This window comes from Candoia aspera, chromosome 15 (genome assembly GCF_035149785.1).
Source record: "Candoia aspera isolate rCanAsp1 chromosome 15, rCanAsp1.hap2, whole genome shotgun sequence".
Classification (NCBI taxonomy): Eukaryota; Metazoa; Chordata; class Lepidosauria; order Squamata; family Boidae; genus Candoia; species Candoia aspera.
In genome coordinates, this window is record NC_086167.1 from 12,659,836 (window position 1) to 12,681,990 (window position 22,155).

Here is a 22,155-nt window from a genome sequence, read left to right on the forward strand (position 1 = left end):
GTTCTATGGCATCAGTGTGATAGTTAGCATAGTGTGATAGTTAGCATAGTCAAATGATAAGCATCATTAATTAATGAAGTTGTTTTCTAGATTTTAAAGGTCACTGTTCGGCACTTTTTATCGGGATGATATTTCCCTTGACTGCTCCCCAGATGTTAGGAAGAGATGTTTTTGTATTAATCTAGATTCGGTTTAGTTTTATAAAATGATACTCCAGAACAATCAGGATTGGTATCTTTCCATGCTCTAGGGTTGTGTAATTTCAGCTTGAAGCCAATCTGATTGAATCCTTGGATTGAACTGCCTTGGGAAGTCAACTCTAATACAATCAGATGGGTTAGAATGGATTCAGCTATTCAGAAAATCAAGCGAAATGGACCGGACGCAACTTTTTTCCCCCAGATTCAGGAAAGCAAGCAAACCAACCAACTCAACTTCCAGACTCAAGTGTCTAACCGCAATTGACTCCATTTGACTCCGTTTTCTCAACCGATTGGCAGTCCTTGGTGCAATGTGCTAACTGTAATGTGGCTTGCTTGATTTCACACTGTAAACCCAGGCAGCGTGGTCCGTAAAGCATGATTTATTGCTGACCACTTTGGGCGAACTGTGTCTGCCTGTTTAAAACGGTTTAAGAGGCATCCGCATGTAAGAAAAAGCTACAATGGAAAAAAGAAACTGTAGTTTATCTTTCCAAATTTCAGATCTTCAGGGAGAAATACTGATTCTATAACAATCAGTGTAAAATGCATAAAGCTCTTTCATATTTAACCTTCTACTCAGAGTTGATTTTCTGGATGACAAAACATGTTAAATAGGATTTCAGGCGGAAAAAAAACGGTGCTGCAGAGAATAAGAGGCCAAAACAGAGAAAATGCACGTTTTGCTCCCAGGTTCACATCTTAAATGTTTTCACCTTAGATCAATATTATTCAGAGAGATCTTTTAATAATTGAAAGGTAGAGTTTGACCTTTCCCTGATTTGGATATAATTGTATTTACAGGCTTCATTAAATGATAATGATGAAACAACATCTCCCAAAATATTATTGTAGAAATTAAAAGGTTAAGGAAGACGTGCATCAGAAAATATTTTGTCTCATTCCACAGGAAATACATCATGACCTGAATCTTTAGTGTTACTCAAAATTAAGATCACATTTTAAGAAATTTCATCAGTAGGCAAAGCAGCTACTTGTTTTGGAAGATCAATTTTGGCAAAGAAAAGCCTTTGTATCTTTATGCGGTACGTTCTCAGGTTGATGATGCAGAGCTGAGTAGAATTGCAAGAACTGAAAATTTATGTTTTCTGAAGAATTACATAACTTATCTTCTACATCTTTCATAATGGATACTATATATCAGTCTTTTCTTCTTTTTTCTTCTTCAAATGATTTGCCAAGATCTGACCAGATTTTTCACCATTTCCCCAATATTTTTGGTGTAAACGTATTAAAGCAAATGCAGATCTTTGGAATTAGTTTGCTTAGTTCAAATTTAGTTTGCTGTATCTCTCCATCTGTATCTCTCTATTGTTTTTTTAAATTTGTTCAATTGTGTCCGATTCTCAGAGACTGCCTGGACAAGTCCCTGCAGTTTTCTTGGCAAAGTTTTTCAGAAGTGGTTTTCCATTGCCTCCTTCCTAGGGCTGAGGGAAAGTGGCTGTCCCAAGGTCCCCCAGCTGGCTTTGTGCCTAAGGCAGGACTAGAACTCAGTCTCCCAGTTTCTAGCCTGATGCCTTAACCACTACACCTAGCTGGCTCTAATTTCTCTATCAGAAATACTCTATCTGGGCCCAAAAGGTTTTCAATTTATTTTTCATATTGGTTATACACACACACACATATTACATTACATTACATGCATATTATTCAACAAAAATAATATTTTGGACTTCCTGGACTCCATTGTGCTTATATAGAGAAAAAAACTCGAATAAGCTGTCATGTTGTTAAAGTTTCCTTTCAACCTCTATTTGTACAAAGTCCCCTGATTGTTCCTTCTGGGGAAGACCCTATTAAATGAATTAACTCAACTTAGTATTGTCAGATCATATTCTTTAGAACTATATCGCTATTGCATGGACATTGATGTACGGACAAAGAAAGTGGATTCTCTCTGCCCTACTTAGAGATGAAAAACCTATTCTTCAACATTGGAAGGATAAAAATATAGCCCGGCTACTCAAAGGCTCACAGAGTTGGTGTTTACGAGCAACATATGCCGTAAAATTGATCTGCATTCTTCCACTTACTGTACCGTAGAAGCAGGGATGGTGAATCCCAACAGCCATCAGCTACTTAGGAAGTTCAGTGGGGAAATAATGATGGGCCATGTGGTCTCATCAGATCTGGTCGTCCATCTCTGATTGGAAAGATGCGTGCCAGCTGATGTCCCTATTCTGACTGAGAATGGAGTAATGGAACAACCCTGGATGCAGCAAAGGAACCAGGGTTGTTCCAATTGCAGAGGTTCATGGCTTCCGACAAATTTAAGTCTAGTAACTACCCTATGAAGGTTAGTTTAAAACCCTTCCCTGCCTGCCTCTAGTGAAGTTGTCCATGCCAATGCAACTTGGAAGGCTAGTTCTCTGCATCCCAGAGAGGTTGCAAACTTAATCCATCGGGAGAGATGGCCGGTGATATAAATTTAAATAATAAACAAATAATCCTTTATGTCCCACAGAGATGGGGATGATGTAGAGAGAAGACCAGGGAGGATGTCTAATTTTAATGGCTGGGTTATGGCCAATCTTGGCTTCATTTTAAGGCCTGAGAAGAGAACTTGTGTTGAATTTCTGCTCCTGTGTGCAGCTCCTGAGGAGACACATAGTTTTAAATCTCAGCAGAAGTAGGAATGGTGTGACTCCAAATCTCTATGGTTCAGGTTAGCTCACCCCAATAGCCTTTAAGAATCTGGAACATTTTGATCTGAAGCACAGTTTTAGCTTGGGATTAATGTGCCAAGGGCTACACTCCAGAAAAGTAGGAGGACCCTAATATAAAAGGTGGGTGGGACTGTGACAAAGTATCCTTAATTTAACGTTCAGCTTAAGTACCACGAAGAGCAATTTGAGAAATATTAATTCTTTGGGTTTCCTTCCACACACTTAATGATCTGATTCATTGTTAAATGAAAACTTTCAAAATACTTGCTGATACTCAAAGCTTTTGGAGGCTCACTTTCTGCAGATCAATATGTTCCAATTATTTTAGGAAAAGACTAACCCTAATTATAATCTGTCTGCGCCTTGTTTCAACATTGAATTCATCCTCTAGGACGTACAGCTTTGGTGGGGAAAATAAATGATTTAGAGCTGAATAATTGAACATGTGTTGCTAGAAGCACATTAGCATAGCTATAGAATTCCATCAGGATCGTTCAAGGGGCCATGTAGCCAAAAGGCAATGTTCCCGTACATTTCATTGTGCATCAAAGATTCTGCTTGGCTCCCCATCATCTGATTATTAAAAAAATATTGGATGGCGATGGATGGAAAACATTGATATTGTGAGCCCCGATGGAAAATGGCTGTGTGCAGAGGAGTACAATGTGCCTTTCCCTCCATCAAAGGAGTAGAAAGATGACCTTGAAGAAGGACTGCGTAAGCGGATAAGTAAACGTCAGCTTAGCCCTGAAGAGGAGGAGGGAGTGAAGAAGAAAACTCTTGCTCCACTCCCTATCCAGCTGCGGGTACGTCCTCTCATCTGACCATTCCCTAGGCAGCATCTCTTGGCCTGGTCTCCCAAGGTCTTTCCCACATACCATTAAAGAGTAGGGAGACTGAGGTTCTAGTCCCTTCAGCTATAGACACTTCCTGGGTAATTTTGGGCTATTGTCCTCTTCTTGGTCTGGGATGGTCTGGGATTTTGACTGGGATGTCAAAATCATCATCATCATCGTCATCGTCATCATCTCCTTACCAACCCTCATTGGATCAGCATGATAGAACATAGTCCATAACTTTCAGAGGACTTCATCCTGCAGTGGACTGATTTTGGCCGATTACACACAAACACACTCACACACTCACACACACACACACACAGACACACTTACTTTGCTGTTGTTTCCTGTGCTAGCTCTTGGAACATGCCAAACTTAAAAATATCAAAGCAAAACATGCAAAAAAATATGGTTGAACAAAAGGGACAAAATTGAAATGCAGAGCCAGACATCCAGCTCCCCTGACAGGGCCATGCTGCTTCTCCTGGTCAATATTCCAGTTTAAAGGAGGTGGGGGACAAATCAGGATAATTAAGCCCATATGGAGTACTCTCCATCCATGGAGCAAGAAGGAAGAAACACGGCATTGTATACAGAATGGTAGGGAGAAGGGAGGGAGCATATCACTGTGGCCAGGAGTGTAGCTAGATTTTGCAGTGTGGAAATTCCCAATCCTTGCCTGAGCTTGAGGATGTGGCACTAAATTTAATTTTAATCAATGTGCTTAAGAGTTGGGCAATGTGTCAACCAAAATAAATCTTTAAGCAGTCGACAGGGCAGTTATTGTCTTTGACTTGATGCAGAGAATTACAGAGGTTCATGGCTTCAGACAAATTTAAGTCTAGTAATGAACTTGGGTAGGTTTCCAATCATAGAATCACAGAGTTGGAATTGACATCAGGGGCCATCAAGTCCAACACCCTTCTCAATGCAGGATCCACTAAGGCATCTCTGACAGGTGACCATCCAGCTTGTATTTGGAGACCTCAAAGAGAGGAGATGTAACCACTTCATGGGGCAACCTGTTGGAAGTTTCTCCTGAGGTCTACCCACAACCATCTTCTTGTAATTTTAACCCTGGGGTGATGGAGAATAAGTCCACTCCTCCTCCTGAGTGACCATCCTTCAGATGGTGGAGAAGAACACCATTGGACTCAATGGGGGAACACTGAAACCAACAGGGAACAAAACATCTCCTTCTATCCTCAGTTGTGTTCCTCATCGTTACTTTTTCTTGTGGGTCCCCTTTGTGGCTTTCTGGCAACTCAGGTGAGTGCCTTGTTCATGGTCCAAGCAGTGGTGTGAATGAAAATAATGGAAAAGATGTCCCCTCAGTGACTTCTTTTTCTCCAACATCTCCTCTGTGCCCCTTAACAAATGATTATCCTGGCCCTCGGCTGCAATTTCCACGCAGTAAAGCATGGAGAAATCTGTTACCTCCTGTTTGTTCTTAATATGGATCATTGCGTTGTTTTACCCATCACAGTAAAAAGCTGTACATTAAAAAAAAAATAAAAAAGGACATTATCCCATAGGATTCATTGCAGACATTTACCAAGCATCTGGCAACAGATTGCCTTGATCAGAGACCGAAAAGCAGCAACAATGGGGAAACGGAATCGCTTGGTTTGGCTTCGGAAAGGAACTTTCTTTGCTGTTAGGCAGGATGGCACAATTTAGAGCCAACAGTGCCATGATGGTGGCGGTTGCCCAGCCATGCCATGGCACACCTTGTAAAAAAACTTCCATTCTTTCACATTTGCTCATGAGGACTGCGAATGGGGAAGACTTCAGTGGGATGTTAAGGACTCAGCTACCAGGAAAATTGGCAACGTACAAACTTCAATTGAAATAGCGACATTGACGCTTCAATTTTAGGAGCCCAGCTGTTAAAACAGCATTTATTCCATCACTTTCCTTTTAGATTTATCTTAATACTTGAATGCTTCTTGGAATTTGCTTCACCTGCTGTCTAAACACAGCTTTGCCTTAAATAAACCTTTGCTAAAAACTCAGGTGGTTTTTGCTGAGGGGCCTTATAGATGAATTCAATGCATTGGGTGCCATGTAAAATGGTTCTTTGTGGTTCCCCCCCTTCTTTTTGGAGAGGGGGTGTGAAAAAAATAATTTCTGGAAAAATTCAGCTCAGTTCTCTATCTTTAAGCCAGAAATTACTGTTTTGATAGGGCTAGAAGTAAGGAAAGGGGGCTGTAAGTGAGTTTCAGGCTATTTATTCAATAAAGATGATTCCGCCTCATTTTGGAACAAGTAAGAAATTAAAGCAAATTCTCAAAAATAACTTTCTGAGGCTTTGCTTTTTTTTTTTTTTAAAAAGACAACATAAAGCATAAAACACAAAACATTGGGTATTTTTCCCCCTGAAGTTGAAAATAGCACTGTAATTTTAAAATGACTGCCGTGTAATGCCAAGGCTTTTCCGTTTTTTAAAGAAATAATCTCCCCAACTCCTATATTGTAGTCATTTTAGCACACTTAGGCAGAGGTGCGAAGCCATCTGATTTTTCTACAGCAAAAATAAATGTACTCTCCCAAGATTACAAAAAGTTAACTTAACTGGCAATTTGCAACCATGCGTTTATAGCAGTTGCCCAGCCAAGCACATATTATGGATTGAAGAAAAAAAAAAATGTCAGGAATTCTTGCCTCTGATTTTCATTGTGGTCAAATGTCACTTAAGAAGTGTGGCATCTCCTGGAAAATTTTTAACTCTAAGGCAGGCTAGAATGATCCAGCCTGATCTGTTCCATCTCAAAGCATTTATTCCACTTTCCGAGAGAACGTGAAGGTCCTGAAGGGCAAATGCCTTCTTTTTAACACTGTGCATTTTGAAAAGCTCTCATCTCTCTAAGCATCAATTTGATGTGAATGATAAGCAGTTCAGCACCTGCAAATCTTCTGACTTGAGAACCAAATCCCCTAAACCCAATACTTCAGGGAATGAAAAGTGAACTAGCTTACCTCCAAGTGATAGTTTATTTTACAATCATAATAGCCTTTAAAAAAAAAAAATGTCTCTCCCACATAGATTTTCTCTCCAGGAAAAGTCAGCCCCCCCCCCCCCTTTAAAAATGTATCTGTGGATATATGGATAAGAAATGTTTGTGGTAACATTAGAGGTGTGGGGGTATGCAAATGGTGCCATATTGATTTGCAGCGAATGTTGGAGGGATTGTATAATGCAATGATGATTATAGATCTGAAAATTAATTTATCTGGGTAAGTGATACATTAATCAAGGAAAACAGAGTCATACATAAATGGCAAAAAAAACCCCTACAGCAAACAGATAAATGTATTTATCTTGGTAAAATGTTTACTAAAGATGGGGAAAGGGATGGAGAAATTTAAAGACATGCAAATGCTGGTAGAAAAATAATGGGTGGTACGTGTGCTGAGGTGAGAAATGAAAGTTGAAAGAAGGAAAAAAAAGTTTTACCAGCCTCCCAAATATTGCAGATTAACTTTGTAGAGTCAACTTTTAGATAAGATAGTTAATGAGATTCAGAACTCTTACCTCCTGGTCAAGGAGACACTTCAGCTATTTCAGGCTTTTGCAAAAAGTGTCTTTTGAATGGGTTTAATATTTGCCTCTAGGCAGCCCAGGAGTGAAAACCTGCCCTTTCTCCAACTACGCTAATGGAAATGTGTGTGGGTTATTTCAGTTATGCCCAGACCCATTTCAACAAATTTGTGGGTCAGCTAAGTGGTTATTAATATTCTACAGAAGTTAGGAATTGAAAGCAAAGGCTTTCTATCTTCCATCATCGCCACACTGTCTCTGTGGTGTAGCAAAACACTTAAAAAAAAAAGATTCAAGAAGGTAAAATCCTTGTAAGAGTATTAAGAAACAACTTTCATTGTTGATGCGTTCTAGGTTGTCCCAGGAAAGCTGTAAAGCAATATTAGTTTGTTCTTCCTCTTCTCAAAGGAGCAGTCAAGGAAGGACAAACATCTAAAGATCTTGGAGGAGCAGAGTTATCTGGAGAACTTGGGCAAAAGGGTTTGTTTGCTCTCTTTCTGTATATCCAAATGGACGTCATGGGCTGGGCGGGAAGCCAAAAGCAGCATGTCTATATTTTGTTATTCTCCACCAGGACAGGGAGATGACACCGGGGGCCAAAGGCTGGGTGTGGATGTCCTGCTATCAATCGTTCTTTAATAATTTCTCTAACGATCCGCCGCCTCTTTGGTTATTGTGATTCCATTCAATTCCACCCTTCTGTGTCGTTGTTGTTTTTCAGGACCAGTATTCCTGCCCTTGAGAAATTTCTTCTTCCTTTAGAGAAAGGTGGTCTAGTACATCTCTTCCAAAGGAGGAGAATCCTTTGGGGACATTCTCATTCATGCATCGGTTCAATAACGTGGGGGAAGAAGAAATTCTCAAGGGCAGGAATATTCTTCCTGAAAAACAGCAACAACTACACAGAAGGATGGAATTGAATGGAATCACAATAACCAAAGAGGCAGTAGATTGTTAGAGAAATTATTAAAGAACGATTGATAGCAGGCCTTTGGCCCCCAGGTTATTGAACAGATGCATGAATGAGAATGCCCCCAAATGGTTCTCCCCCTTTGAAAGAAACTTCAAACCCTTCTTTTTCATCAGACTGGGCAAGAATGAGCAATGGCAGGGAAAGGTGATTTTTCCTGGAGTGGCCCTAATGGGTTACACTCAAGCAACATATCCCACGTTGAACTTTCTCAGTGCCACCCAGCCACCCTACCTTGTCTGGAGTTTGCTGTTTTAAAAAACTGGAGAATGGGCAGGGATCAAGATTGCACCAATCTATTTATTTCCAAGGTTTCTGGGGAATCCATAATGCAGCAACTCCTTTGAGCCTTTCTATGTATCCTCAAAGTCTTTAGCTTATTTAATATTCAAAAAATGTAAGTGATGCACGATTCCTTCTTCATGATTGCTTTGATCCAAAAGGCCCCCTTTTATTTTCCATCAGCAAGGCACAGACAACAGTAGCACAATATTGTATAGCGAAGAGTAATTCTCTTAAGCAGAAAACAGTTACGTTACAGTCCAATCCATCCAATACCAATATCATTTCTCTTCCACTTGATTCTACATGGATTTTTTCACACTGGAATACTTCCAATTGTCCACTGCTTGTGTTTTCTTCCCCCCGTTTTTTCCTCTCCAGCAATGCTCAATAACACTTATTTTATAATGCTGGAGGCCCAAAACCTTTTAAAAGGCATTTCTCTTTGTTGCCTCCCCATCAAGCTATTGACAGTTAAAAGGGAACATTTAATTTTACATGTTATTCCTGGCACACTTTGTCTATTTGAGGATCCTTCAGAATAAAGCAGCTTCATCTATGATCAGCTGGGAACGTAACAGTTTTGTGCCGTGGATTAAAAGTTTGTGGGAATTTGCTCTGAGCTGAGTCCAGCCCTTTATCCATTTAACCCTTGGATGGGTAGTCAATCTGTGCCTCCCCAGACCTATTTCTGTGATTCTCAAAGTGCTCTAAGATGGCACCACCAAAACTTGGCAGCACATCACATTATCTTTGGCACCATGTTTGCTTTTTATAATCCTAAAATGCAAGGGTTAAGGACCAAATCTGAACTTTGCCACCTGCCCCATCCTGAAAAAAGGGGTCAAACATTTGGGTCCTCTTCTTCCACTGTATCGTACTTCTCATGAACTTTGAAGGCCAACTCTCCTTCTCCAAATCAGCCTCCCGCTCAAAGATGCCCTTCTTTATCAATATTGTCTACAGTGACTTGCCATTTCAACCAATCCTTCCCAGCCCTGGAATCATCTATGTATTTTTACCAAAAAGTTGGATTTGCACAGTATTCTAAGGTGGAATAGGGTGGATTGTGGTTCAGAAAGCCAGCCACAGTTTTGCTGTACTCTAAACCAACTTATCCTGTTCAAGGCATAATATGGTCTGTATGTTTGGATGCATTTTAGGTAACTGTGAACCCAGCTCCAAAGAGGGCCTCTTATTCCTTGGCCAGTCCAGAAAAGATGCTGAATATTCAACTATGCTTGGTCATAGCTTTCACCTGAATCACTCACCATTGAGGGAGAATGGATACTGGGTTAAATGATCCACAGGCTTAAGCCCGTTTTGCCTCCAGGTATGGTTTAAACATTTAATTGGAGGATCACTTTTCTGTGCTTCCTTTTAGTGGAGGATGGGGGTGGCTGGGGGGAGAAGGACTCAGAGCAGATTATGGTACTTGATGGGAAAGCAGAGTCTCAGGAGGTGCATTCTAGAGGTCAAATATGGGACTCTTGCTTTCAAGCCAAGCTGTTGGGCCATCGCACAAAGAATTGTTGTGCTGTTGCAGCTCTGTGTCAAGTGGCACGGCTGAGAAACCAGGAAACTTGCAAGGTTGTGAGAAGTAAATGGAGTCTGCCAAGGAAAGCGACAGCTCACACTTTTAGCCCAGCTGGGGGTGTTTGCAAGCCGATGCAGGAAGCTGAATTACCCATATTTCCTGCTAATTGAAATGGCCTCAGCAGCAGAAGTGCAAGGAATGAGACTGTAACTTGGGGCAAAAGATGACAAGACAGTGGAGGAGGGTGGGCTGGGGGGCAGGAGTGATCCAGATCACCAAGCCAGGTGGCGGCGGCGGTGATCAGAAACATCTAAGTTCCAATTGAATTTGCAGCATTCAGTTTGCAACCCATGGGGATCAGGGTACTGGCATACCATGGAACCGAGAGTCCATATTCCATCTGTTATACAGAAATAACATCCAGAGCTTCCTATAAACAGAGTTCCACAACATGCACTTTCTTGAAAAGTCTCCACTTACCAAACCCTTATGCTGGCACGTATCGGAAATGCCAAAAAGGGAGGTGAGTAAGACTGCTTGGTAGCACAGAGGGGGTCCAGGTGCTGTATATCTATTTTGCCCATTCACAAGACAAGGACATGGTTTCCTTCCCAAAGGCACATAGGTGGAAATGTGTTATTATTTGCATGATGAGGATCACCTACTTCAGCCCTTCCCATAAGGAGGCCCTTGAGATGTGGAAGGCTACACTGATTGAGGATGAAGGGGGTTGCCTTCCATCATCATCATCACCACCACCACCACCATCGGTTCAGCAAAGCTCCAATAATGGACACTCAACTCTGTAATATTGATACTGAATTAATTCAGTAGCAAAAGTACCAAATACTTTTAGATCCATTTAGGCCTGGAATCCACTACTGCTGTAGCACCACTGGTACAAGAACTTGAATTTGAAATACTTGAATTTAAAGGATTAATCAAATAAGGAACTTAATATTGATAGAACATCTGCAACATCTCCTTCTGTGCAGTGTTCAGCCCAGAAGAGTGAGCAGATACGCTTGGCCAAACAGAATGCGTTTCTTTGCTCTTTTTTTTAAAAACAACTTTATGCACTTTATTCTTCTATAAACAAGAAGTCTGTATTATCCAAGGCTATGAAAATCTGCTCCCAAACACTAAAGCCAAAGCATCTTATTTTTCATAACGCAACCTGAAGCAATTACGAAGCCAGTCAAGTGCATTATAGCAAAATGCTTGCGAAGAAAGTCCGGGGTGGGGGTGGAGAAGAAACAAAAATCGTGTAGCTCATTTTTTCCTTTAAATAGGGAGCACATTTCAGAAAAAAAAGGACACACCATTAACAGCATCTGCAAGAGCATTCAAAAAGCAATGCACTTCAGAGGAGAGGAGAAAAATAACAAGGCTGCCCCTCGGGAGCAGGTTGAAAACGCAAGCCCAGAATACGTCTCCTTAAAGATTCAAGGAACACTGGAAATTAAACTTATGGCATGTTATCATGGAGCTGATGTTCCAACCTGTTTTGCTAGAAGTGCAGCACGAAGATGCCAAAATGAACTCCGAGTCCCATCTAAAGATTAGTAAAGCACTACGTAGCTACTTAAGGCAACGATGACGCGCTATCCATTCAGTTGTGTCTGATTCTTGGTGATTCCATGGACCAACTTTCTCCACATTTTCCAGTCTTGTACAGCTTTTTTTAGTTGTAATGGCCGAAACAGGGTATGGATTCTGCAGGGTAGGGCACAACTACGAGTTAGAATCATTTTTTAATTCCTTGTCTCCAGTAGTTGGGGAAAAGCATGCGTACACAGCAAGAAGTGTGGAAAAGCCAATTCAACCTTTGTTTGAACCCCTTGCATCTTGTGGCTGTAAGGCATAACATAAAACCACTGGACAAAGGGGGATCTGGAGGAGGTGGCGTTTTCCCACAGGTTGTTATACTCTCAAGCACACTTGGAGCAAAATGCCATTGTTTACTCTTCATCTAAGGCAGGATGAGGCAGAAGGAGCCCAGAAGAAGCCTACTTAATGAGTACATTTGAAGAAACCAAGTTCATGGTGACTGGATCAAAGCATTCTTCTTTCTGTGCAAGGAGTCCAATGGGAGTTCCTGGTTTGGGTTTAGGAAAATGAAGAGATTTAACTCTGCAGGAACCTATCTGCGCACACCCCACAAGCTTACGTCCCATCATTGCTTAAGAAACCCCCATTCACATGTGTTGAGTGATTTGAAGTAGGTTGGGTCCCATGGTTGATCTTGCTTAGATCACACTGTCATGTTCGCCGTTTCAATGTCTTTGATACATCATAACGTTTCGCATGTCATTAGCTGGATGCGTGTTTCATCTTTCTCGGGAGGATGGGAGTATTTATCTCTTGGCTGTGCTTTTGGAATGTGTGTGTGTTATCTGCTATGTTCAAGGTTACTTTCCCAGGCTAGCAGGTCTGAGGATTGCCAGCACCTGGGGACGGGCGGGGCTGTTGCCAGGGAGGCGGGGTACGTTCGCACCGAGGGTTTTAAGTTTGTATTTGGCGCGCTTTTGCTCATTCTCAGCTTTCTCTGTATTTGTCCTAAGTTCCCTAATAAATCAGATTTCATTTAGCAGCCTCTTGTGAGTCTGAGTATTTGGGCTGGGCAATCATTACATAAAGCTGAGAATCTAAGACCCCAACTCCGCTGGCCCCTTTCCAGGAGAGGGCAAGTTGTCTAACCCTGTGAGGGAGAGCGCCAGCGATGACCGAACCAGATATCGTGCTGATGGAGGAAGGGGAGCCGGACTCGACCGTGATGCGCCCCGACCGACCGCCCCAAATGGGGGAGCTATCAGCTATCCTGGAGGAAGCGAGTTCTGGGTCGGAGGGCGAAGCCGGGGGCATGAAAACCGCACCGGAAACTACCGTAACCACCCCGGGTGAGCTGGTCACCTGGGATGAGACCCAAGGAGATGTCTCGGTGGCGGGGGGTCCATCCTGGAGGCAGAGGTACCCACTGTCCCCTACAGTGATTCAGGTGCAGCCGAAGGAGGGCTCCCCCACTCCGGACCGTATCCGGGTGTTGGAGTCGAAAATGGACTCGTTAGAAACGATCCTGAAACAGATGAGTCTAGACCTGAGTTCGTTGAAAGAAACCCGGGAAGGTTTAGGAAGGTTTTGTGGAAGAAGCCTGAGCTTGGTTGACTTGGGCTTCTCCCTCCCCTTCGTACCACATCACCATGTTCTTCAGACAGCTGACCCTTCTGTTCCTTGATCAACTTCTACTTGGCTCAGCTCTTTTTTGCTTTTTAACATATGCTGCAGCCCTCCCTTCATTCTGAGCTTTAGGTTCCTTCGTAGCACCTTCACCTGTCAATCTTCCTTCTCCTTTCCAAAAGCAGAGGTCAAAAAGCTGCCCTTTATAATCCTTCAGGTTCTTCAAGTTTCATCCATTTTCTCTTTTCATAGAAAAGTCGCAATCGCACCATTAGCAATGTAGCTTTTAGGAGCTCCCGTCCCTTTGACTTTCCCTTTCTCTTCAGAATGTCTAGATGTAGAAGCCAGATCAACTTTTGGGGGCAGGCGGCAGGAAGGGAGCTTTTGAAAATCAGTTTTGAAGTCCAAGGATGTAGCAGGGGAAGCCCAGTTCTCAGTTCAATTGTGAACGTTTAGATAGATGGGTCATTTGCCCCCCACCGTTCCTGCCACTTGGGTGTCATCAGTTTCTTCTTTCTTGCTCAGAATTAAGCCCAAGCTAACAGATCCCATTGTTTTCTTTTACTTTCCAAGAGTTGAAACTGTCAGCAACTAAAAAAAAAAAGACTGTCCCATTCTCAACTAGATTTGATTTTTTGTAGATAGAAGCATACTTGAAAAGATCCATCACCTCTGTGCTTGCCTCTAGGATACTAACATTCAGGGTCACCAAAATGTTCTGATGATCCTTCAATATATTCATCTTGGGGCAATGATTTTACTACTAACATGCAAGTTCTGTGGATGAAAGCCTTATTTCCACCTTCTGCTTTAAGCTGCACAAATGCATTACAACTGCCACATCGCCTCTTGATGGGTCCATTGAAACAGACTGATAAGCTGATCTCAGAAGCTAACCAGGGTTTGAGCTACTTAATATAGGGATGAAAGATCACTTGAAAATACCTGGACTGCAGGGTAGAGTAGGAAGATGGAGGAAGAAAGCAATGGCAAATTTCCCTGCATTGCTGCTAAAGAAATAACACGGATGTCGCCATGAAGTCACCAGGACTCATACTTGCCTTAATGATGGCCACGCTTTAAAGCAAAATGTTTGAACCTTTTAACTGAGAATTTCTGGAACTTCCTAATCCTTTTCAACCTCAAGAATAAATAGGTCTCCTGACTTAAAAAAAGAAAATCTGTAAAATACAAAAGGCTTTGTCACACAATACATGATAAAACCAAATTGTTCCACCTTTAAACAATGGCAACAGGTCATACTCAAAATTTTAATTTGGCTCTTGTTCAGAGCCGCTTGTTCGCTTTTGATTTATTTTTTTTTTGAAGTTATTGTCCTCCGTTGGTGGGATAAATGAAGCTATAATTATAGGAAATTGGCAAGATTTAGTGTGTAATTGCTGTTTGCCGGTAGCCATTTATAAAGGCAAGGGGACGTGTTCACTAAGTTTTAAGACGGGACAAAGTTAAGTACAGGCAGTTGTTGTTCTGGAGAACAGCAGTGGTTTTGCGTTTGGAAAAGTGATTGTGGGAATAATGACGCGTCAAAGAAAATAGGTCAGTGATTTAAGAGTAAATGAAAAGAGGTTCTACCGGCTAAAACAAGACTTGGAAACAGCTAGCATGAAATGACAATCCCCCTCCCCCAATGTTTAAAGCTGGCTGAGATTTTATTATACTTCTTTTACTCCTTATAACCAATTTCAAAATGGATTACATATATTATATTAGATATTATATTATATTCCATTTTGAAATTAATATATATTAATCCCCCTTCCCCAACACTAATGTCACAAGAGTTCTGGCTGCTGCTGCTGCTTTCTAGACCATTACACCAATTTTGGAGTGGGGTTGGGATGGAGTGTCCTGGGCCCTTCCAGAATTGCACCACAAAAATTTGGCAGCAAACTGCCCATTTTCTGTGGTGTGTCTGTGCTTGCATTTTCACTAAGTAATGCTTTAATAAGTGGATTACTATATCCCCCCAATAAAATTTTAATTTGAAGTCTAAATAAATCATACATTTGAGAGAGGGATAGTCTGTCAGCTCATGGCTGCAAAGGGACAGCCGTCTCCTATTTTAGGATAAGCTCAAATAAATTGAAGTTTACCTTTATGGGCAGACCGCTGGGTATCTGGAGGCTCCTAAACCCTTGTTCAAGTAAGGCATTAAGAGTCCTTGCTCCAAATGTTGAAATAGTTGTCACCAGCCTAATACTAAACCAGCCTTTTCTGACTGGGGGTCGTAAAACCCTACAAATAAGCTCCCAATTACAGTCTGGAGAACATTAAGAGTCTGCTCCCTTCAACCCATTTGCATTATTCTCTCCAAGCAAAGTCTATACAGCTCTTCATTTTATCAATACACACCAGTCGTTCGGCCTAATTTTCCCCCCTTTGCCTGCTGTTTTTATTAGCATTTCCTCGCTTTGTTCTGCTAAATTCAACTTGTATACACCACTTTAGAGGATCCTGATTGAAAAGTGAGTTTAAGGTCATCTGACTAGAAGGGGGGGGGGGAAGCACAGTATCTAGAAAGCCTTTAGCTAATAAAAAGCATTTCTCTGCATTTTTATTTGTGTAACACTCGCAGGAATGTTATATTTACAAATATACAGGCACCACTTGTAGTAAAATTCTTACTGAAGAACCGATCAAAACATAATTTACAATGCTCTCCTCCATGGCTGTTTTTATCCAAAGGAGGTTTCGTGGGAAAAAACTCAGCAGCGCTGCAAGAGGGCTCTTTTTCTGTAGCTAACTGGGACTTTCAGTTCTTTTTAGAGCTTCCATCTTTCCATCTCAGGAGGCACTGGTAGAAATATTTTTGGAAGCTTGAAGCATTGCCCTCACCTTGGCCATAAGGTCCTGTAACAAATGCAAAGGAAATATAAAACAAAATAAATCAGACAGCAACAAAATGAAGCCAAACCTTTTGCAAATGGCTTGCTGAGCACATCCAAAAGCATCCATCCACCCATCCATCCATCCCACCCACCAAAAAAATCCATCTCAATTGAGAAAAGGGGGAAAATGTAAATGGATGTAAAGGAAGTAATCAATACAAAGTTATTTCCAAACCCTAATGCAAAGGTCAAAGGCTGAAGCTGCAAGCTCTTGGCTGACGCCAAAAGATCTTTTTCAAACAGACCCAAACTTCTGAAATCAGAAAAGCTGAGCTCCCGGTCTCCTTACAAATTCTGTCAAGGATATCCAGAAGGTAAAAAGAGAATATTTTAGATAACCTAGACATCGTTAGCAGTCTCAATTAATTGCGTGGGATGGCTTGGTATTTCTCAAAAGCAGCCCTTTTTACAGCAAGCCCCGAAGATCAGACTAGGGGCAAGAGGTTGCTTTCAAAGGCGTTTCCCCATGGATTTTCCCATGGAGGGAAAACTCAAAAAAAAGAAAAAGAAAAAAAGAGTCAGATCAGAACAAATTCTATTTAACCTCCCAATCCACTTTCCAACGCTGGCTCTGGTTGAACTTATGTTTTTACTTTCTGCTTTTTATTTCTCACCTGTTCCCAAATTCTACATCGCAGGGCACCTGTACCCTTGACTCTTACTCCCAAAATCCTATCCTGCTCCCCTAATTCAAAGGGCCAGTTTCAACATGCATGGAAATACTTCCTTGGCATGTCTGAGCTACAGAACTGCTAGCTTCAAAGTGCTGTTCGGCAATTCTGGAAAATTTAACTAACAAGAGGAGACCCAAGGTGTCAACCACGGTTGTCACCAAAATGTATACAATATTTTGTAACATAGAAAAGACTATTAACACACCCTATTTCTTGTGCCCTTTTTCTGAACAAACAAAAACCTATTATGCATTCTTCATTCCTCATTCTGGGATCACGCTTATGAAAAATGACACAAATTATTAAAATTCACCCATTGCAATGTCTCAAAACTAACATATTAAGAGAGACTCCAATACCCATTTAGAGGCAATCCTGCCAAGTCAAATTAAATTTGCAATAAGCGCAAGATGTTGCCTTTTTAGGAAAGGGAAGCCGAATGGGGTGATTGCTAAATTATTGTTTTCTTGACCAGGCTGCGTGAAGGAAAACTGAACACAGGAGAGGGGTTTTTATACACACTTTGCTTAGTGTGCTGAAGGCAAAATATGGCTATTCAAGCCATTTTCTAAGCCTTTGACCAAAGAAGAAAAAAAATAGAGAAGACATTGTTACTGCATCCAAACCTGCAAACAGACTTTTCACAGTCTTTCACAGTGCACTTGTTTTTACACTGCTGTACTTGACAGCATAAGGTAATTACCTTTAAGGCACTCGGTAACTTTAATTAGAAAATATGTTATAAAAAAGGGAGGGCGCTGAAGCCTTTCAAATAGTCTAGATTAGAAGTAGCAAAACGCCAATCACAATGAGTAAGGGAAGGGAAATACTTGAGTCTACGACTTTCTTTTTATATTGCAAGGACCCAAAGGGAGGGAGGTTAAAAGTTTCTTAAGATAACTATTGTTGGGAACAAAGAAAAGATCCTGTCTGTAAAAGAACTGGAGAAAGAGATGGGCCTGGGACCACTTTGGGGGGCTAAATCCACCCATTCCTAATCAAAATTCCCCAACTAACCCAGAAAATAATTCTATACTTCTGTGAGCCCCAAGTCCCACTGAAGATTCTGCTTCTGTCAGAACATGCTGGTATAGAGGTTGTGAGGATGCTTTCAAGCCAGATGGTTCAATTTTGTTGTTTATTTGTTTAGTCGCTTCCGACTCTTCGTGACTTCATGGACCAGCCCATGCCAGAGCTTCCTGTCGGTCGTCAACACCCCCAGCTCCCCCAGGGACGAGTCCGTCACCTCTAGAATATCATCCATCCACCTTGCCCTTGGTCGGCCCCTCTTCCTAATTCCCAGTGTTATTATCCACCCCGCCCCCCAAAACCCTGCAGTGTTGGAGAATCGTAAGAGTTGAAAGGGGCTATTGAGACCAACAATCCAACTTCAGTGCAGATATGAGAACAACCTGGAGAGATGGCTACCCATCTCTTCCCTGGATTATGGGTTTCATAGCCAAATGGCCCTTACGCTTAAGAAGTCAGGCTTAACCTGCAGCTGCAGTCTACCTTCCCAGTATCTTGAGACCATTATCCTGCATTCCAAAATGGCAGTTGCCTTGTGCAACAGATATCAAGACTTTGATTCAACTGGGAGAGAAATCTTAAGAGGAGGGGGGGAAGGCTTAACGAGACCTTAATGGAAACGGGAGAGACTTGAAGTGAGATTTGAGCGGGCAGGAGACACTGTATAGTTGGAAGATAATTGGAAGGAAAATTAATGGAGGCGTCGCTTTAGCAGTAATGCCCCCAAGAAGGTGGGGCGTTTCCAAGTTGGTAGAGCAAAGATTGTAAGGAAAAGGTGAAATGGAGGAGGCTGTGCACAGGCTGGTAAAGGCAGACACCCAAAGTTTGCGTGAAACTTGGAGATGATGTTGAGCTCTGACAAAAATGGAACGGCACGGTCTCAGCGAGGGGTAACTGTTTTTTTCTTTACCTGCCTCAGATCCCAAAAAGCAAATCTATTCTGAATCTAAGGGCTGCTTTACTTTTGTGGCTAAATCACAAATGCTGGCCAGAGCTCCCTCGTATCCCAGACGGCTCGAAAATCGGAACAGCTGTCTGATTTAGGCACCCCCTTTGCGACGTGCAAACCAGACGCCGCGTGCAACAAGCAAGAATTTCCATAACTGCAAAGCCTTGTAAAAATGGGAACACGTTTAGTTGTACCTGAGTGATTTTACTCTGAACCGAAGACACAATTGCAGAAGAGATCTGGCCCTCTTTTTCCAAAGGAACTCCCCTAGAAGGTTAAGAAGAAAAGAAGAATCAATTGGCAGGCAATTATTGCAGACCCAAGTATGTTGAGAGACTGTAATTAACATGAAAAACAGAAGAACTGCGGAGAATTGGCAGGAAGTTTGCATCCCGCCTTTTCAGGAAATTAATGCGATTTGTCTGCCTTCTGGACATCTCAGAAGATCAGTTAAAACGTTCAGGGGAAACGCGCTGAATGGTTAAGTTGGGCATCCAGAGACTCCCCCAAATTCTCACCAGTGGTGCATCCTCGCTAACGGTTTCGTGAGTGCAACCAATATTGCTCTATAATTAAACATTAAAGTTAAGCGACTTCTATGATGTTCGCTGATGACCAGTTTTCTCACACAAAGCCTTACTGCGTCTCCTGCAGAGAAACAACTCACTGGAGCATCCCTCCCCCCCAAAAAAATTAAAAAATCAGTGTTCTGGGGTTCTCACGGAAGGCAAGAAAACACAGTAAAAACAAAGCATTAGGAGAGCAGAGCTGGGCAAAGCTTCAAAGGAGTGATTTGATGCCACGGAGAGCCAAGTGAGTCACTTGTTCACACCGAATCTTCAAATCGATTCAAGATGTTTGCTCAAACTAGGGGCCTTTCAAGCAACTTCAGAAAAGATTCAAATGCAATTCAGAGACTCAACAGATTCGGTGGGGCTCTGTGGCTTTGCTGTCTCAAGCACGGCTGCAGCTTTCTTTCCAACTATGGACAAAGCTGGGGGGAGATGCTGAACTGGATTCTCTGACACTGAAAGAAAGAGCCAGGCAGGGGGTTTGATCGCCTCCACAAACCCTGCCTATGAGAGACTTAGGAAGTGCTGCTCTAAGCTTCCATCATGCTCTGCTGATGGAATGTGTTTAGGCAGGGTCGCTAAGGCACAGAGAGAGAGACTCAGATTTACTCTGATGGTCTTCTTCGATCCTGTTTGCTCTTTCTGGCATGTTCCTTTATCTCACAGCTCAAACATTTTCCTTATACCTGCTATTCCAGTTCTAAAAAAGAGGGAATACTTCAATAATTTATTGCATTAAGTTACCTGGATGAAACTCGAAAGCAGGGTTTCTCAACCAGGGTTCCACAGAAACCCTAGAGTTCCATGAGAGGCCACTAGGGGAGATCGTGATTTATTAAAAAAATTATTTCTAATTCGGGCAATTTCACATTAAAAAGGCAAGTTCCATTCTTTATTTTTAGCTTAAGAACACTGTTAATGCATGTATACAGGCCTATCCATGAAACGAATAATGTTGTAACTTCTGGCCTGTATTTGAGCCTGGATGTGCAGGGGTTCCCCGAGGCCTGAAAAAATATTTCAAGGGTTCCTCCAGGCTCAAAAGGTTGAGAAAGCCTGCTCTAAAGGATCTGCCACCCTTGCTGTTTTCATTCATTCTGCCCCCTAAAATGAAGCAGCTGTATTTTGATGCTTCCCTACTGAAGCCTAGGATCGAACCCTTCACTGAATCAAATTGCCTAAGACTGAACCATATTGCCTCTGAGCTGAGCCTTGCCACAGTTGAATCTTAAATTAAAATCTGATTCTGTACAATAGAGGAAAGTCAGAGGTAAAAAGCTGGAATTCCTCCAAAGTGGTTTCATTAACAGTTCAGAAGTTATGTGTTCCATTGCTGAAATTAATGGAAGGCCGTGGGTTTGCCTAAGAAAGGAAAAGATGCATGAGAGCCATTGTGTAATTAGCATGGGCATAGGGCATTACTTCAGGCTGAAGACAAATATGACCTGAACACCCTCTTTGCTGGGGATGGGGGGGAAATCTCCGCAAGCAGAAACATCACCGAAAAATGTTGGTTTTCTGCTTGAGGTAAGCAGGGTTTTATTTTGTTTTATGAGGAGGAGAACATTAAAAAAAAAGGGGGGGGGGACACTTCCCTTGCACCCCAACCCTACCAGCCCAGCTCATCAGCGGAGCGGTGCAGAGCTATCTCCATGCCCCTGTTCTTCTTTGATTTCTCATGAGATGCAGAAGAGCAGGACAACAGGGGACCAGCGAAACGATTGCAACGTCCCCTCGCAATGGCTGGATTTACATTTCCAATGCGCTGGACGTCTGCCGCGCTCGCCCCAAAGGTTTGGAGAATAAAAGGCAACCCGGCGTGGATTCTGGCACAGGGTCGAAGCATCCCCCCAGCCCTCCCCCGCTTTTATAATTATTTCCTTTCCCGCTTTGGATTATTTATGCTATCAGCCGGAATGGAGGCTCTCGGGGGCTCATTACCCAGAACGTTCTTGGCTGGATCCCCGACTCTCCACAGGAGAGATGCTGGCTGAGTGACTGGAATTCTTATGGGCAGACTGTTTTCCCGGTGAGATGGAAGGTGAATGGGATCTCGCTTTAGACTTGGCGTGGGAGTGAGTTCGCCTCTTCTTCTTGTCGTGAGGGCTTCTGGAAGGAAACAGGAACACACACACACACACACACACGGCTTAGTCCAGGGCACATGATTGGCGGCAGAGAGAAAATCACCGCTTGCCCCCTTTTCCTAAGTCCCTCGGGACCGGTTTCTCTTTCGCATCGAGCGAAAACTTTTTGTTTTCCGGAAGAGCTCCGATGTCAGAAGAGTCCCCCCACCCCGCCCCCCGAAGCCAAGCACCCAAGTCAACCCAAAATCCCAGATGAAAGCCTGGGCAAAATTCCAAGACCCTGAAAAATACATATATTGCATTTTCATGCTCTGCGAGTTACCATCTCACTTTACAATGAGACCGCAGTGCTCACGCGGACAGTCTGGAAATACTGGCTGTTTTATGGAAAGCACGCACACACACACAAAAGTGTCCCTAACAGTGACACCCAAGGAACAGCTGCTTTTCCAGTTCTCCCAAAAGGGACATCTTATACAGGCTCTTTTGCTGTCATCACCTACTTAATCTCTGAAGGTGTGAGCAACCACACTTCCCTCTCAGGAACAGTCACAAAATCACAGAGTTGGAAGGAACATTAGAGGTTATGCAATCCAGCCCTCTGTTCAGTGTTCAGTCCTCTGGAGCAGGGGTCCCCCAGTCCCAGGCAGCAGACCGGTACTGGTCCGTAGGAACCAGGCCGCACAGCAGGAGGCGAGCAGT

The 22,155-nt window shown here is 42.5% G+C and overlaps 1 protein-coding gene and 1 long non-coding RNA gene across 6 annotated transcripts in view; one reads left to right on the top strand and one right to left on the bottom strand.

Moving 5' to 3' along the window:
• Positions 1-22,155, top strand: part of LOC134505800 (uncharacterized) — a 219,818-nt gene that overhangs the window by 3,765 nt on the left and 193,898 nt on the right. The window lies entirely within an intron of this gene.
• SFSWAP (splicing factor SWAP) overlaps positions 15,778-22,155 on the bottom strand; it is a 78,024-nt gene continuing 71,646 nt past the window's right edge. For 4 of the 5 annotated variants that reach the window (XM_063315781.1, XM_063315778.1, XM_063315777.1 and 1 more), the window contains 3 exons: positions 21,308-21,475; positions 18,989-19,061; positions 15,778-16,104 (listed from right to left, as the gene is read on the bottom strand). In XM_063315781.1, coding sequence (XP_063171851.1) covers positions 16,039-16,104; positions 18,989-19,061; positions 21,308-21,475 — 307 coding nt within the window. In that variant the 3' untranslated portion in view covers positions 15,778-16,038. Of the gene's footprint in view, positions 16,105-18,988; positions 19,062-21,307; positions 21,476-22,155 lie in introns of those variants that run through there. The other variant, XM_063315779.1, reaches the window with a different exon arrangement.